General features: G+C 38.7%; 1 protein-coding gene across 2 annotated transcripts in view; it reads right to left on the reverse strand.

Moving 5' to 3' along the window:
• GLRA2 (glycine receptor alpha 2) overlaps positions 1-19243 on the reverse strand; it is a gene marked incomplete at both ends in the record, with an annotated part of 120638 nt that overhangs the window by 19401 nt on the left and 81994 nt on the right. For both annotated transcript variants that reach the window (XM_083881399.1, XM_083881398.1), the window contains one exon: positions 7518-7667. In XM_083881399.1, the coding sequence (XP_083737525.1) occupies positions 7518-7667 (150 nt within the window). The remainder of the gene's footprint in view (positions 1-7517; positions 7668-19243) is intronic.

Consider the following 19243-nt stretch of genomic DNA (forward strand, 5'->3'; position numbering starts at 1 on the left):
GAAAAAATCACCATTTTCTAAAATAATCTGGAAAACAAAAGCTGGTGCCTGTGGCAGATGGTTCTTGAAAAGTTACTTGTTGCTTTAAAGCTTCAAAAATAAGAACACCGTTTCCTGTCTCTTTCTAACTTCCTCTGCCCTATTTTCAGTTTGCACTCTCCCCTAGGTATAATAAGAAATAAGACATTTGCACCCAGCTGGAGAGTACCTTTCATGAGCTGGAAAACTGCAGAGTTCATTTTTGGTGTGTCTCCTGCTGTTCATGAGTAACTACCAGGACAAACTCACTTGAGTGAAGTGCAAACTTCAGTCCTTAAGGCTCACCAGTTCTGAGCTGATCCTTTCAGCCACAGCATGCTGGGTAGGGACAAGAGAGGAATCGGAATTTCTAAAGCAAAGTTCCACTACTGAGCAAACAAGAAAAACTTTATCCAGTACTCCTGACTTTTCCAGTCCTACCTATCCCATGTGATACAACAAAGAGTGACTTCATCATCCCAGACTGGAAATACTGTAATATTGCTGTTCTGTAGCTTAGGTCCTGTTCCTTATTTATATAAGATATAACCATAATTATACATATAACCATAACTATATTTAACCATATGGAACAATTTGATTGAGTATTTGGAAGCTGGGCAACATGAGTCATTATACTGTATCATGTCCTGCTTGCTGCTTTGGTGCCATGAGTGGTTCCTACAATTTCAATATCTGGCCCCTGCCCCACAGAGTACTCCTTGTTGTGCCACTGATCAGCATGGTGGGTATAAAGAGTCCTCATTCTGCAGCCTTACCTATTCCCCACCAGTTACCCACTTCTCTGGTTTCTACCTTTTCTAGACTAGCCATGGTTTCCCTATTCTCATTTTCTCTGGTTTTTTTTTTTGTTTGTTTGTTTGTTTTTGGTTTTGGTTTTGGTTTGGTTTGGTTTGGTTTGGTTTTTTTGGGTTTGTTTTTGTTTGGTTGGTTGGTTGGTTTTTTTTGTTTTTGTTTTTGTTTTTGTTTTTTTGTGTGTGTGTGTGTGGTTTCTTTTTGGTTTGGTTTGGTGCTGTTTGTTTGTGGCTTTTTCCCTCAGAAATTCTTATTTTTTATTTTTTTCTCCTGATTTTGTTTTCCTGTTTTTTCTTCTACTCTGGTACCTGGATTCATTACTCCAGCTTATGCACTGTACTACCCACTTCAACTAATATTAGATATTTTGGATTTTCTAGGAACTGGTATGACACGTTCCATAAATTAGTCTGCCTTTTATTACAGAATGTTTAATGGTTTTTATTTGGTTTTCAGAATTCTCTCCCTTGGAATGCAACTATCCATTTTCTCTTCTGTTTCTTGGTTTGGGGTGAAGAATCCAACTCACACAGTGCATCATCTTTTTATGTCTGAGGCAGTAAAAGAAAAAGCACAGTAATTTGTTTAGAATTTTTAACCTTCCCTCCTCCAATAAGGGAGGGAAAAGCTTCCATTTCACTTTCAATTATCCTTGTAAACAGGACACTATGAAATCAAATTTTTCTCTCCCACTGTTTCTTTGTCTGTGTTTGCTTTTCACTGAAAAATCTACATTTCCAGTAAGCTTAGTCTCTCCATCTGGTCAGACTGCTCTTATTAGAATTTTTTGATCCATTGCTTAGATACCACCCCCATGGCTGAACTGTTTTTCTTCCTACAGGTTGCTCTTTCTTTGGGGAACCATGTCTCTAGATTTGTGCCTAGAGCTAGACTAAGGATTTATAAAAAGGTAATTTTCAAATTTGAGATGATGGGTTTTCTTAAATGTTTAAAGTACATGCAGTATGTCCATTTTCTAAACAATACAGATACTTCCACTGATATTAACTAGGGCCATTCCTAGCCTATTCATGCTCACAATAAAAAGACAGACAAGGACATCCAGATGAACCCACAAAGTGACAAGGCAACACGATGCAATGAATTGTATCTGTTGTTTAACTACAGCTAAATATTCACTGCAGTTGTATGTGAGACTATAACTTCAAGCTAAATTATTGTTCTGGTGTATTTATCTTATCCTGTATTTTTTCTGCACAGTTACATTAAAGTACTAATGCAATTGCCCTGGAGAAATAAAAGTAACCACAGTATCTTGAGGGTGTTTATCTATGGCAGAAGCTACATGCGCTTTAATCCATTAAGTAAGCAAGACGAGAAAGAGAGAGAGAAAAAGCCATTCAGACTCAGATTCCTATTTTTCACAATGAAACTCATGTGTTTGAGCTTGTTCAGTGAGTACCAAAAATAGCTCAGCAAAAGGGTTTTCCTTGAGCACTTCCATTATTCACATGATGCGGCACCTTACATAACGCAGAGCGTACACATCCTCCCGCCAAATGCGGTGCACATGGATGACAGCAGGCAAACATTCCCACCAGGGACAGTAGTGCCAAGTGCTTTAAAGGCAAAGTCAGGCTGAAAGCACTGATTTTTTTCAATGGGCAAGTCTAGAAAACCTTAGAAAATTATTTGGGAGATCTGACAGAGGGATTTCAGTATGACTAAAATTATAGAGATGGCCTATTAAAGCTGGTGCTACTCAATGCATATCTCTTCTCCTTTCAAAAGAGAGAAATACTGTATTATCTCAGTATGTTTGTTTGGACACTTGTGGTACTTTCTTCACCACTGGCAGCTTCATCCAAAGGCCAACAATTCTCTGAAGCATTGAACAAGGTGCTTCCAGCTTTGCTTAGAGGAGTTATCGTTTGCTTCTGTAATCACTTAGTCCCAGTCCTAGCTCTTTTATTTGAAAACACCATTTGTGCCTCCCTTTGCTAATCTGCATGCATATGAACCCCCTTGGCTGCAGCATTCTTATTTGTATTGCTCTGTGTTCCCTGCACATGGGATTAAATCTGCCACATCCTCCAGCTGCACAGTTTTTCAGTCAAGCTATAAAGTATTGCTTTTAACACTAATGGTCCCAAACTTAACCCTTAGCCTTGGTCACAGTGGTAACCATCACACATATAATTTAGGAAGTCATCTTTGAGATGATTATATGAACACTACTGTACTGTGACTGATTTTGACTACTGATCATATCACATCATAATTATTGTTTTCAAAAAGGGATGATTGAACCTGTCTAAATAGTTATGCTTCCCTGGAAGCCCATCATTTTGAAAACTAAGAAATCATGTTAAATTATTAAAAATCATATTTTAAAAAGAAGTTATTTTCTTTCAAATGATCTGGCATCATAAAAAATTACATTATATTATAATGAGACTTCACTACATCCTCAGTACCATCAGACTCCTGGCTTCTGCAGCCTGTACTCTCTCTGTACCATGATATACAAGAAATAGGCAACCATTTCTTCAGCAATCAAGTATTGCTACTGATGAGTGTATTTAACTTGAGCAGAATGACTATATGAACCTTTAGGACAAACTTTGGATGCTTTCTCCAAGAGAAACTGTATGGAGAAGACAGAGCAAAGCACTGATAGCCTGAAGATAACGGGATTTTCTACATGTAGAAGATGCCAACAGGTCCTGATAAAGCTGTCTTTTCAAATGGTTCATCTATAACACAATATCTAAATGATCAACAATACAACCCAGACTTTTTCCAGAAAAAAACATTAACAATCTGATGTTTGAGTTAAGAGATTTGATGGTATCGTAAGATGTCTGCTTTATGCACTGCTCTGAGGGTTGCAGCACTATGGACAAGACCCAACACAACAAAAGCAGTGCAGAGATACAGGCTTACAAAACTGAGAACAGGTATTTTCTTGTTCTGTAGATTGAGTTGCAAATCCAGGAATCATGGGCAGGTGTGATTCAGCACCTTTTTTCTCTTCCTAGATTAGCACTGAGTGATGCAGTATAGATACTCAACCACACACTTACACTGCCTTCTCCTGACTACTACTTTTACATTTGCATTCAACATAAGCTTTGGTTCAGTGAGCAATACAACAGCAAGTCCAAGTTCCCTGCTTGTGAGGCTCCTTGTGGCACCACAGGCTCTGTTGCTACATTCTCTTCTGTGCATAAACGTCCCTCTCTTGAGCAGAAAAGTACTAAGCTGCAACCATGGTAGCATTGCTCCAGAAACCTCTGCCTTGCTACGTCTCCTCTGTTGACCTCTCAAGTGTGCATCACTTATGTGATGGGAGTTCTCCAGGGGAAAACAATGCCAGAGCAGCTCCAGCTCCTAGGGCTCTGCAGCAAAAGCACTGCAGCGACACAGCCCCTCTGTGTACTGCCCTGGCTGTCTGTGTAATGCACAATATTCTAAAGGAGAAGAGAGGTTTCTGCAAGCTTCCCTAAAGGAGGGGATAACCACAACTTACACAAACTTTAGCTGGACTACCAGCACTTCGTATTGGTGACATATGCAGCATGAGTACTTACTTGGACTGCTTTTGTAGTTGTATGGCATCAGCTTTTCAGTGGCAGCATACTAATACTGGTCACATCTCCTAGAGATACCCTGATATTTCACTTTTCACATTCTGTTTTTGTATATATGTAAATAATACTATTTATATAATAGAAAGCATCCAGAAATTAAGGCTCTCTTTCTACTGCTTGATATTGTAGCTCTGAAAGTGGATGATTTATTGCACTGTAAACCCTCTATCTTAATTTTGCTTTGTAATATGAACTGTGGGTTTTGCTTTGATTTTGGAAGCTACTAATTCCCTTTACAGTGTACAAAATTCATTGAAATCATCTGCATCTTATGATAACATGACTTTACAGAGTGTGATCAAAGTTAGAGGCTCTTTACAGCTCAAGAGTGGCTCAGATGATGTTTTTGTTCTGGGAAATCAAGTCCTGAAAGATTAAAATCCCAGTCCCATTTTATTTAAATGAACACATTTCATTCCTCAGCCACTAGTAGCAAGCACTAAGCTCATTTCTTTCTCCATCATTGATTTTATTACCTCCACAACTCACCCCTAATCTGGATGTATCATCTGCTATCATATTGCTTCTGATCTGCTACATGTTACACTGTGTAAAAGATTTCAGCTTCATGGCTCTTCTCCAAGCAAATAAAAAGAAACCAAGGTAATACTTTTTTTCATTCATAGCTAGTCATACTCCACTAAGCAGGGCTCAGGACATCACAATGAGGAAGGCTGCAGGTTGACAGTCCAAGAATAAATACCACAGCAATAAAAACATACTTTGTTATACATACCACATTCTGTTGGAATACACTTATCTGAAAGATGACACAATATGGGATTTACTGTCTCAAGGCATATCCTGTGCCGCTCTTTCCCCACCCCATTCAATTTATCTTTACACAGGACCAAGCTGCTGAATATACATGCACTCTCCTTAAGAGGTTTGGAATAGAGGTGGCATAGCCCAGCCACAGTAAAAAGCAAGCATAAGGATGGGCCAGAAGAACATACAACATGAATCTGCTGTTCATGCTGGGGACAGTACTGTGTATTTTGTGGGGGCATTTAGCAAAGAGAATGCAAGAGACTACTAGTGATGCCATCAAAATGGTCCATTTTGCTGATTTATGACATCGTTGCACATACTAAAGTTCTCTTGCTTTCTCTTTCTCACTACAGCTTTACCCTCAAACTTGAATTGCCGATCTGAGTCACTGTCCCGTAAGCTGACGACGCTTTGCTCCGCAAGCCATTCATGCGCCGCACGGACTCAGCGCTCTCATTCCCAACAGCCACAGTCTGAGCCTGTCCCCAGAGTGTCAGCATAGACAGCAGCAGCCAGAATACCACAGCAGCAACATGACAACACACACACACACAACAGGCAAAGAGAAGAACGGCTTGGTTAGAGAAGACCATCATGCAAAACAATGAGAATCACTTTCAAGGCAAAATAAACTGAGAAAATCGTGAGAGACAAAATCAAGTACAGAGATGCAGAAAATACCTCCTAAAGAAACTGCCTGAGTAACATTGTTCCCTATTTTGAAATTCATGCAACCAGATTCATAGAAAAAAAAGCAAAATTATGGAAAAGGATAAGTGTGCTCTTACTGAGCTGCATATTTCCTTGTATTTAATTATATTGTTACCTATTTTGCAAAGAATTTGTGCATCACCTGGCTTAGGATAAATACAAGTCTTCTGATGATTTGTTTTTAAATACCTTTCTTTTCACAGTCACCCAAATAATAGTTTTCTAAGCAGATGAATGACCACTTCCATGGATCAAAATCTCATAAGCTTGAGTAAAGTTGCTGGATACTGTTACTTACCAAAGATGGCTGCTTACCTACTTGTTCACCTCTAAAAAAGACCTTGCATCCAGAAATGAAATTACAGATGCCATACAGAAGCTTCTGCTTGCTGCCATGCTGGGTTTGAAAACAAAGGCTTCCAGTGGCAGTGTGTGTGGCCTGTGTGCCAGTAGAAAGGCAAGCATCTCTGCTCTCTCCTGTAATCTAATCTTCAGTGGAATCTCAATTCATCTGACAATAATATTAAACTAGAGAACGGCACTGGATTTCTTCCCAGAGAATCCATCAAATATTACATTAGCTATAGAACATTTATTAGACAGATCTGTCAAAACACAAATGCCCTGTGCCATTGTTGTCATCCCTCTTGCAGAGGAAACCATTATTTGTGGCTTGAAGCACTCATGCAGCTCAAGCAAATACTTACTTCACCTAGAAAATGTATATGTAGAGTTTATAGCTCCACATTCCCTAGACATGGAAATGACTCAAATAAAACTCAATTTGATGTCTACTCTTGTCTTCCCATTTGCTAAAAAAAAACCCCAAAACAACCCAGGACAGATGGACAGACTTCCTAAAATTATTTCTAGACTAACATCTAGGTTAAAAACAATCCCTCTTCTACATTTCAATCACTGATTGACATATTATAAATATTATAAATATTATAAAATTATGTGATATTGACACAAAGAGGTCTTTTGCTAAAAATTTGAAGTTTGCATCAGTCACAAAACTGTGAAATGGCAGAATACAGAGAGAAAATTCTCCTAATTAAAAATGGCCATGTAGCCTGGTTTCAGCTGTGAAAGACACCAGTTGCTGGTGGTCTAAAAGTGAGGGCAGAACTGTCAATCATTGCAATGGGCTATCCTAGGGAATCTCCCATTTCAGCATAGCTAGGCTAAGATAACACTAGAAAAGATAGGTCACAGGCATGTTCTGATGACAGCATATCTGGATAATATTGTTCCTCTATCTGTGTCATTGCATCCAACAGTTCCATATCCACTGGTGGTGCCACATAGTAGCAGAGTATTTGTAGAGGTCCAATTGCCTCAGCAATTGCATGAAAAGAAAATTCTTGGAACTGGTGACCAATTACTGACATTTGTTGATAACTTCATAAACTGCAAATAAACCCAGCAGCTAATTATCACCTCTTTATCAAGGAATAAATCACTCAAAAGCAAACTTTAGAAAAATACTCTCCTGCAAGAGCAAGAAGTGAGGTAAGAAATCAACTGCACATGAGCAGGGCTGTCAGGGCACATTCAGTCACCCTAGGCAAAGAGCAGCTGTACCTTGTTTTGTCTTCTTTGCCTTCTTCGAAGCCTCAGAAACTCTTTGTGCTGCCGTGAAACGAAGTTGACTGCTGCATATTCCAGCAAAGCAGCAAAGACAAAGAGAAGACACACAGCCATCCAAATGTCAATAGCTTTTACATAGGAGACCTAAAAAGAAATAGGAACACAGCATGTTATAGTTCAAACTACTTCCTAAGCTGAAGATATAGACGTGAAAAAAATAAACACCTTTTTGAACAGTATGACTTCCATGAGGTGGGTTTTCCTTGTTCTGTGTTTTGGTTTGTTAATTTATTGACTGATAAAAAATACATAATTCAACTCTTAATGAAAATGAGTGTCCACAAAGAATGCAGAAATGAGCTGTTGCCTTTAGGGAAAGATCAGGATTACTTTAACAAAATACAAGTGTCCTTATAGTCCCAATCAAAGTTTGGAAAAAAGAATACAAATACAAGATATATTCACCTTTTTAGCTTTTTATGAACCAATTACCATATTACTTAATTAGCTACATTTGGTGTCCACAACCTCAAAGTAAAGTCAGGGTATTCCATTGTATGGGCTGATACAACTTCATGAATTAAATATTCCATCCTAGTTGTTTGACCTTTACCCAACATCTTTATTAAAAAAAAATAAAATAAAATAGTAATAGATATTATCTACTAAAAATACCCAAATACCAGCTGCCTCTGTTCTAGTAAAAATCTATTCTGATTTGAATTGACTGGTCTACAATAAAATCAGATATATTACAGCACTGCAATGTCGCAAAATTTTCATCATTTTACCCACACTGGGCCAAACAGTAGCCAATTAATGAGCTACACACTATGCATATCAAAGGTACATTCTCTATAGGTGCGTTTGGTCTCTGCCTTTCTTTGTAGTCTTGCAGTTTTTAAGCAGAGATGTTATGATTAGGTAACAGCAGGTTGTCTCTGTTGTTTATCAGGTATTACCTCCTGAGTGGAATTATAAAGATCTGACTTAATGCCTACAACGTACATGTGAGCTAGTTGCATAAACTACTTTGACATAAATAAATCAAGGAATGGAGAAGAATGGGCATATCTAGGATGCAAGGCATTTGAACTGCTTTACATGTCTTCTCTACAATGAAAGCAATCACACCCAGAGTTTCTTCCTGTCTGTAAGGAGGAGCTTAGATCACCTCTGTAAGCAGAGGCACCCGGGGCTTTACCCAATTCTCTAAATAATAGTATCACAAATTGACACATTAGGTACCTACTATCCATTTGCTAATTCAGCAGAGCACAAATCTTCACTATCTCACATTAACCAGCACCCTGGAGATTTCTGATACTCAAGGTCACCACAGTTTGACAGAGAACCATGGCACCTCCACACAGCTGAATCAAGATAGGCAAAATGGATTGTACTTAAACCGTGAAGTATTATAAACATTTGAATAATAACCTGCAGGCAAAACATTTCAATGCAGTAAAAACATGTAATGGTCTAAAAAGGCAGCAGAAAAGGATGTTGTGCTCCTGACACTCATATTTAGGAGATCAAATCTCCACCCTAGAAAACTCCACCTCTACCCTTTGCATACTATTCAAAATGACCTCACTCTTCTGGCTGGAAACCACTCCATGACGGAAGGAATCACACCTCTAGGTGTAAATTGCACCTCTAGGTGCAAATAGGTTTTGCTCCTATTTGCCATGTGCGTGAATAGCATAATTTTTCAAAGTCCATGGAAGATCTTTTGTTAATGTCAAATGGAATATACTGCACTATGTGCTTTAGCAAGCAATATGAGCAAATGAACTGGCATTTAAAGGACAACAGAAAGGATACAGAGCTTCATCCTGCAGATCCTGAACATGGAGAAGGACATTTTAGAGGAGCCAAGCACTGTTATTCATCCTGCATCAGAGGAACATGCCTTTCAGTAGCAATAGTGCTGCTCCACGTGGCAATGCCCACCATACAGCTCACATAGGCTGAGGTGTAGTAGGCTGAGGTGACACCATGAATCTGTGCCTTTCAATTAGACACACAGCAGGTATCAGTAGTCCACTCTCCCACATATAAAAAATTATACAAGTTACATCTTTACTGAGTAGCTGTGAAAACCAGAGAAAACTCATGTCCCAGAGTTTCTGTGCCACAGGCTGAGGCACAGTAGGAATCAAGTCACTGTAATTTGTGTAAAATGCAGCTGAGATTAAATTGTTTGTTGCTTTCCTTGAAGGGGCAGCTTGTTTCCTTTACAAATGCCCTTAGGAGATGTATTAGACATGAATAAACAGCTGGACTGTGCTGTCAGAGACAGCACAATGCAGGGAGCTGAAGTCAGAAGAATCAGCATTTCTGACTGTGCAAATTCTGTCCTGTTGGGCCTAAAGCAGGGAAGGCAAAATGATAAAGAAAGCCCTGAGTTAGCTGTCCTGCCACTTACACTGTGCTACCATAAACGGAATCTACATAGCTGCTGAACCAGCTGGATTATTTTAACTCCAGTCACTGGGCTGGAATCAGAGAATCATGATATCCTTGGCAGACACATTGCTTGTTCCATTGTTCGGCCAGTGCCACACCATGGCACAGCTTTAAATGAGAAAACAGAAAGCAATTGCTTCTAGCACTATACTAAAAATAAATAAACTGTAAAATCCTGCAACGAGTAAAAGCTGGCACCTTTGTTTTCAAATCAGTTTATGCAGCTTACCTATGAATCTCATGTATATACAGAATTGTGCTGCTCAAAGCCTAAAAAACTATGGAATTTTCTGACAAGCTTGTAGAAGCTGGAGTCTGCAAAAATTAGTAAATCATGATAGCCTAGACACATACATTGCTCAGGCAGGTTCTTCCATCAAACCCAAAACCAGTGTTATCAGCTAGGAGTTTTTCCTCCAGATCATGGTATAGCATGAAAATCCATATGTTCAGCTTAAAATCTTGTAGCATCTGCTTTGATAAGGACTCATCAAACAGTACTGTATGTTCAGCATCCTCAACTACCATGTCCATGCTTCATGCTCTATTGTCACTGCTGGGTATATGTAGGACAGTACAGACTGATTTTTTGCTGGAGGTTTCTTCTCACCTAACTAAAAAAGCACTATGTACATGTGGGGATTTTTTTTCAATTAATGTTAAAAAACAAGATATTTTAGGAGAAAATTCTTCTAAGTGGAACATAGATATCTAGTCTATAGTCAAATAAATTGTACCCTAAAAATGCCAGTCTCTCCTTTTTGACCAAGACTGGAGTTTTGGATGGCTATTTCAGGTATACATATGTGTGATATACACTAACTTTGGCTAGATAAAGCCTATAAATTATCTCTGTTATTCAGTACCTTAATTTAATCCTAATCAGAGCAGAGCAGAATAACAGAAATGATCCCACTTATGTGATAGAGACTGTCACCTAAGCATTTGCCACCTTTTCCATAATTTCACTTGCAGCACAGAATCCAACAGTACAAATTCCATGTTGACATTATTAAGCTAGCACGTATAAAATGAAAAATAAGTGAGGTTGTTTTTCAAAGGTAGACCTGGTAAAACTTCCTCTGAAAAGCCTGTAGTACCAACAGCACACTGGCTTCATTTACTATAAAATAGAAGTAGATATTTGGGAGCTGTGCCTTGTTCAGTGTTATCATGTTCAGAAATCTCCATGAGATTTTCTTGTCCTTTTCTTTCTTTAAATAGCTGCTCCATTTTTTACTGCATGTTGCCAAGCTTCCTCCCTAATGCTGTTTGGGAGGAGGGGATTTAATGGCTCCCACCAACAAAACCATAAATTATATCAATTATTCAGATGCCTTGTAAATGTTTTAGGGCCAGCTATTGAGGGAACTTTTTCAGAATTAGAGCTGTCTGCATCAAGAGCCAAGTATGGTAAGGCTAAGTATAGTAAATGTGACAACATTTCTTTCCTTTCATAATTTTCCTCATTTGTTATTTGGCCATACCCACTATATAAAAAAAGACCAGTTTGTTCTCCATATAACACTGCTGTAGCATCAATGACCCCAGTGAAGTTCCTGGAAATGAAAGTACAAGGAGAATGACACTATTCTTGCAGGACTTGCAGGTATTAAACTTTCCACTTCTCAAACTCTTCTTATTTTGTCACTGTGGCTCTCCCACAGCTCTCAGGCCCCTTTTGGCACATTGCCATGCGTCACCATCAGAATGAAGAATGCTTTGGTGGAGAGAATCCAGGGGAAAAGATGGTCACAGGTCCTGCAGCTCAGTAGCTGCCATTTGTTGACATTTTTGAATCAACTCAAATGTGAGCTCTGTCTTTCCTACAATGCCAGTCTCATGAGAATTCAGACAACTGCTTTAACTCTCTGATTCTGTCAAACAAGTGTAAAATGGAAATAAAGACACATCCATCCACTTCCTAGGGTTCTGCACTGTGAAAATAACTTCAGTGAAAGGTATTCAGTTTGTGCTAAAAAACATATATTCACTGATTTTGGTAGGTAGAATCTTATGAAAAAAATAGCTTTTACTCATGATATGAAACCACAAACCTCTGTTTTACACAATGCCATATTCTAGGCAAGGTTTTTTTAAGAATAAAATTTTCAGCTATCATGAAATCTTAGAATTTGAAATTAACTTCTCCCATGCATTAATATAAACTCTTGGAGAAAAAGGTTTCAAAGAATTTTTCAGACTGGAAAGGTGGAAATAAAATAAAGTATCATTTTAAATCAAAACTAAAACAAAAGCTACTTTAAACTAAAATTGGGCAATTTTCAAAGCAAAACAAGAAACAAACAAGAAATATTTAACTTAAACAGGCTGAAAAAAAATTCTACTACCCTCCCTCTATTACTCAGATTCCAGATAGAAGTATTCACCTAGCTCAGCAGGGATTCACAATTTGTCCCAGGCACCTAAAATTGCCTTTTTTTAGTGAATAAACTATTCATCCAAAAATTTTTGCTCTATTTCTGTTGCTGGTTCTGCCAAGTCATGAGATGCTAAACCTCCCACTCACTGCTGATGCAGAAATAAATGCTGACTGCATTCAAGCCAGGAAATGTATAGGAAACATTTATGGTTTGTTTTTCCTTCAAAGATAAAGGGAAAATTTCTTCAATTCTTTGAAGACCAGGAGTTAAGGCATTTCCAAAAGTGTTCAGAGAGCCCCCTGGGCAGGGGGCAGAAGAGGTGATAACAGGCAAGTAACAAAATTCAGTAATAGGACTAATAGCTATTTTTGTTGTGCTAACCAGGCCAGGATGCCAAAAATACAGGCCTGGTTTGTAAGTGGTCACAGACATCTCGGTGCCAGTTCCATCTGACTCCCACTGAAGAGAGAAAGGAAGGTGCTCCCCAGCTTCAGTGGGGCTGGATCCCAAGAAACTGCAGGAATTATCTAACACTCTGCAGGGCATGGCTGACACCTGGTTCAGATGACACAGGATGCACTGTGTTACAGTAAAATTACCTAACTATATTCTATTTGAAATGTCATTAAAAAAAAAAAAAATTAAAAAAGGAGCAAACGTGTCTTCCATGTAAACCACTTTAGAAAAGCAATAAAATCTTTCTTTTTAGCATGGGCAGTGATTGTCTATTGACACATTTTGATCTTTCTTCTCAAATGGTGTATTTCCACCTTTGACACCTTTGAAAAACATAATACCATGAATACAAAATCAGTTAGCAGACTGGTGAAGCCAATACTTCTTGGGGTTTTTTCCCAAGGCCATATGAAGTATTGGCATACTCATCATGTGTCATTTTGTGCAATCATATAGTGCAGTTGCCTTGTATTTCCTATTCCTGACAATTCATTCTTTCTGTACAGTAAATTTAAGACAGGATGTAGCATTTCCATTTCATCCTACTTGAGCAGGGAGCTTGGACCAGATGACCCACTGTGGCCCCTTCCAATCTTACCCATTTTGTGATCCTGTGATTCAAAAGCCCTCAACTTCTCTAAAAATAGTATGACTATTTTGCAGACAAAGAAAAAGAAGTCTGAGTGATAGCTTAAGGCACTTTTTCTAACGGAGCAGGTTACAGCTGAGAAAACAAAGGCTTGTGATTTGGACAGATAATGGTGCTAGTGCTCAGCTTGGGAGCAAACCGTGAGCTTTTCTTGTGCATTGATGATGCAAGGACAGGCTGACCTCTGTCACTGAGCACCAAGTAACACTAATTGAAATTATAAATGGGTTCAAAAGCCCACTTTTACACATTGATAGTCAACTGTGTGTTGTAAAACTTCTAAGATGACAATAATGTCTGGAAATGTCTCATATCTCAGGAGTTCAAGCCTAGCTCAAACCACTGCAGACATAGTTAACCAGGTATAGAACTGAAATGTTAAACTGGAAACTCGAAGTACTGGTGGCCCTGCCTGAGAACTGTGTTGAGTTCATGCCTTGTAAACCATGTTAGAGCAGAACTAAGATTGAACAGGGCCTTAGGCCCCTGTGGAAACAGATTGAAACTACGGAAAAATGATAGGGGGAAAGTGAAAACTCCTCTGCTCATTATTTATTATGACTTTGGCATGCACTAGGGCACTGCTGACTTTTCTCATTGCCCTGATCCTGAAAAACATTGGAGAGAAACAGGTTGGGGACACCACCTCTCCCACCAGCTCAGACACATCTTTAATACTGTGTGTAAGTAGTAATTTGTGGTTCTTGCAACTCTTCAGCCTGGTTGCCTCTCTGCCCTCTTGGTAAAAAGATTATGGCTGACCTGGCCAACAAGAGCATGCTCTGCAGTAGTGTTGGAGACCACGAGGTGCCTCACGCCACCCAATGCCATGGGCAGGGCCAGTACGGTTTGGTCAGACTTTAGAGAAGCCAGGAACATCCACAGTCTGTGCTTGAGCTGTCACAGGAATAAACCTGCAACACCAAACATCAGCTTCTCATCTGTATTGTATCTCATTGTATTCTGCACATCTTTGCTCTTCTCCCTGGTCTCACTTTGTATGGTTTGTCTTCTGCTGTCTTCAAGAAATTTGTCTTGAATAAGTACTTACAATTGATTAAATATTAAAGAATTAATTAAGTTAACATTAACAATTACAATTGATTAAATATTAAACAATTTGATTGTTTTCTCCCTTGAAAACTAATCAGACTTTTAATAAAGCTTTCTACAATCAAAGGGAGAAGAAATATTCCTGCCCCACAAAAACGTTAGGGCTCTCTGTGCTCTAGAGATTACTACTGCCCTACCATCTCAGCACATCTCTGTGCACTTCATTTGGCTTGTAAATAAAGCAAGCTCATATTGGCAGAAATAAAATAAATAATACCAATATTTGTGATGTTTCTTGTGTATGAACCAAAGAAAGCAATCAACAGATTGGTGCAGCCATGGTGATCAGTTTACAAAGGTGTCAAGTAAGGATTGATGTCTCTGCTACAAGGAAGCAGCTTCTTATTGCTAAGTAATTGGAAGACATTTATCACACAGAAACACCCCCACACATGAGCTGAGCTCAGTGCAAATTGAGAATTATATGTGGCTGCATTAAAACATGGCTAAAAACATATCCTGTCAGCCTTTGCAGATAGATGACAATTTCAGGCTTGGGTCTCGTTTACAATGAGAAGATTTTGACTCTTCCTTCCCAGTGAAATCATCAGATAATATTTCTTTAATGTAATTAGATGCTCACTTGAATATTTGGGCTCTAAGTGGTAAATTGTTCAGAGCTTGGATAAAAGCAATCACTAGGCAGAAAAAACTGAGAACGACTGCATGTTTGCTAGCAACAACCACCAGCCTGATCTTTGAACAATGTCATTAAATTCATACAGAGAAACAAATGCTGATATTGACCAAAGAAGAATTTACATTTAAGATTCACTTGAAATCAGAATTCAATGTGGTATGTATCTGAGCACAGCCAGAGAGCCTACTTCTGCAAGGCCAGCTTTCCTGCTGTGATTATGCCTTTCTGATTTGATTTTTCTTTGCTGTTGTTGTTTTGTTTGTTTGTTTGATTTTTTTATTATTATTATTTTTTTGTCAACTCAGCTTTAGAAAACTCTTTTTGTTTGTAGTTCCAAAAGTTCTTTAGTTGCCTCGGGTGAAAAGTAATCTTCATTCAGCTCAGCCACAACCATGTAGGTTCAGTTATTACATCTGCCATCCAGTTAGGAAGAATTGCAACAAATTGCATTATTCACTGACCTTTGAAGAGTTAACTGACTCAGTGCATGACTGTTATCAAATAACAAGTCAGGATTTCATTTTTGTAGCAATAGGAACAAATCTCCTCCTTCCAAGTAAAGCAGGTAAAGATCACAGAAGTGGCATATGGCAGAGTAGCTGCCGTGATCAACACTAAGAACCTGTGCACCTATGCATACATGTTCAGGGATTATTTCTTCATTGTGTAGCATAAAAATTGTGTTAAATCTCATGTGACTTCAGAACATTCTACAACATCTTCTCTGTGCTATATTTCCTGTTGTAGTCACAACTAAGTGAACCACTAAATATAATCCAATTCACCAAACCAAACAACAAAACCCTAAAATTATAAAAAGATGCCTTAGGCAATATGGCTTTTTTCCTTCCACTTTTGGCCTCTGCTCTTTGTGAAAAGAGAGTTAATTTTAATCCTTTTCTAAGATTATACTCCTAAATTCTGGATTTCCTAGGACTTTTAGCAACATAATCTGGTGGGAAAAGGCATTTGTTTATTTTTGTGACTGCCAGTCTCTCTAGATTAGAGATGGGTAAATCAGAGTAAACCTTTGGTCAGAGAAAATTACCTTTTCAATAATAAATATAAGAACAGACTAAAAAACTGAGAATGGGATGGATCATTACATTAGTCAGTAACTACATATGCTTCTTGATTATTACTTGGTCAGTTACTATTACTGAGCTACTTGTCATTCTTATCTTAGCATATCTTCTGTCTCTGGATTCTGAATTGCTTCTTTCACCCGATTAAACTGGAAGGGAAAAATGCTTTACATTTGGATAATTTAAACGATTTGTAACTGACAATAATGGTATAATAAATGGATCTGTTTATATGGCCCATGAAAAATTCTATCTTTTGTCTTTTTATATTTCTTCTCTTTCTATGTTTGAAAAAAATGTTTTAAAATGAAAAATAAAAACATCTGTAAAAACAGATCTTGAGGCTGAGCTGATGTCAAAGAAAACATAGGCTCTGGCAGGATTGCATGGTCCAATTCCAATTGTGAGTGAGTCACATTTCATGTACAGTGAAGTACTTAAGGAAATGAAGAATTGAAAGAGGATGTACAATGGCAATAATAGAATATGGCAAAGGTGAGAAGGTACGTTGAAAGAAATTGATGGTCTGAATATTAATAAACATAAAGAAAGAAAATGGGATAAAGAGAGCAGGTTAGAGGAGAGGAAATGGAATTCAAATAAAGGGGAATGAACAGCAGCATTTAGCAAGACTCATGCAAAGATTTCTTTTTTTAATTTAACTGAATCAGTTTCCGTATTCCGGAGGGATCAGTGCTGCCACATTAATGTAAATGTACCTACCACACACCCAAATTAGCTCAAGCCTTTAGGCTCAGGACCTGGGATCAACACTGCCTGTGCATGCCCAGACCTCTATTATCCACCTCACTTGGCATGATGGAGAAAGCCAAGTGATCCATACTTTCCCATGGACTCTTCCAGCCAAGGACCTGCCTGACCCACTCTTGGGTCCCACTAACCAACTACAGACCATCAACTTGCACCAGCTCTTTTGGTAAAAGCTCTGGGCTGAGGGTTCCTGGAGCACCCGGCTTTGTGGTGTACAGACCTGCACAGTTTGAAAGTACTGGCATCTACTTTCTTCCCTGTTTTTCCTATTCACATTCCCTGAAATGTAATGATCATTTTATCCTCTTTTATTAAGTACTTCCTAATCAAGATCTCCCTGTCCTTTCTAGCCAAAGATGTCTGACCAATTGACACTGTTAAGTAAATTATTCTTTCAATCCCTTTGATTGAAAGGGATTGACAAGCCCTGGGAAAACAAACCAAACCAAAACCAAAACCAAAACCAAAACCAAAACCAAAACCAAAACCAAAACCAAAACCAAAACCAAAACCAAAACCAAACAACAAAAAAAAAGCAGGAAAAACCTGCAGAGGAACACATCATTGCAGGCTCCTTTTTGTGTTCATATGGAATCAGCAGGGACACCTGCAAGGACTCACAAGGCTACTTAAGCACAGAAGAGACAGAGCCACCTTTCATGCTCATTTTCTGATGCAGATTTTGATTATTGCAATAACTTGGTGATGGGATACTGCAAAAATGTCTCCTTGGCGATTCAAAAGACAAAAAGAAAGCTGTTTATTTAAAGTAAAAATTGGTTGTCCCAAATCCTGAACCTTTGCTTCCAAGCAGAGTCTTGTACTAAGGTTTTGTTTGCAGCTATCATGTTTTTCACATCATTTCATTTTCACCTGAGCCATAAATCCAAGAAGTTTCTGAATCATGCTGTAATGTTAAACTGTCTCCAGGACTCCTATACCAAGAGCTTTGTTCAAAACAGTGTTGTCACACATTTCACTCAGGCTGAGGGAAATCATTTTGAGTCACAATAGTTAGGAACTTGGTGCAAATATATAATCAAAGCAATAACTAAGAATACCATTGCTTTTCACTGAAAGATGTTTGTGGAAAAGCCTTTTAGCCATGTAGTCTCATATATGGAGCACATCTATATTCCCTTCTCAACTTAACTTTGAGCCAAAGTACTGGACTTCCATAACAGGAAAATTGTTTTCTGAAATTTATTTGATTGCCTAGCCTGACAGCCAGTGTTTACCCCTATAAACTGCTCTTTTTTTCCTCATCCCTTCTCTAAAGCCATGGTGGCTGTATTTGTTCTGTAGTCTCCAGCTGTAGTTAAAGTAGCCAGAGACTCTTCCAGGAGCCACACACCACTGAGCACCAGCAGCACCCACAACACTCAGTCCCAGTGACAGAAGCAGTCTGGAGTACAGATGGAGAGTTCTTTGAAGGACAGCACAGACACCTCTCAGAAAGCTGGGCTGCTGGATGGCCCTCAAGGTTCAAAGCACTGCAACACAAGTAAAGGGAATGGCTTTAATGCCAGTCTGATGCCACATGCTCAAGGCTTGTTGAACTCTATTGCTCCATGGCAAGCAAAATCTTGCTGCCAGAATGACTTCATGATACTGACAGATGAATGTTCACCTTCTGAAAAGGCTGGAGACAACCAGGACGGAGATAACAATCCTGGAGGGAGCTACTGAGGATATCACCACTGCTCAGTGAAGATTCACAGTGAAGATTGCTCATCTGTGCAGGAAATAAAGACCAGTAACTGCTGGTTTTCTTATTTCTACTTGCAAATTTGTATGGTCCTGCATATGATGTGTTGGGTTACACCCGTGCTACAAGAATGGCAGTATAATTGATGGTATAGTCCATTTACTTCTCTTTGTGCATGTGTTTGTATGTTTGTTCCCAGTTTGTGTTATATACTGTGTCTGTAAAACAGTAAATAGATGAGGTTGAACCACCTACAAGGAGGAGAGACTTCTGCATCCTTGGGGAACTGCTAATCTTGTGAAACAGAGACAGTTCAAAAGCCTTAATGATACGGGATCTGGAGAAACTGTACTGAGAAATTCTCAGAGATGATGGCCATAAAAATTTCCTGAAAGCCCAGAGGGGGCCAAACTGAGTTTTCTGCCACTTAAAATCATTGGGA

The sequence above is a fragment of the Zosterops lateralis genome (genome assembly GCF_965231275.1).
Source record: "Zosterops lateralis genome assembly, chromosome: 2".
Taxonomy (NCBI): domain Eukaryota; kingdom Metazoa; phylum Chordata; class Aves; order Passeriformes; family Zosteropidae; genus Zosterops; species Zosterops lateralis.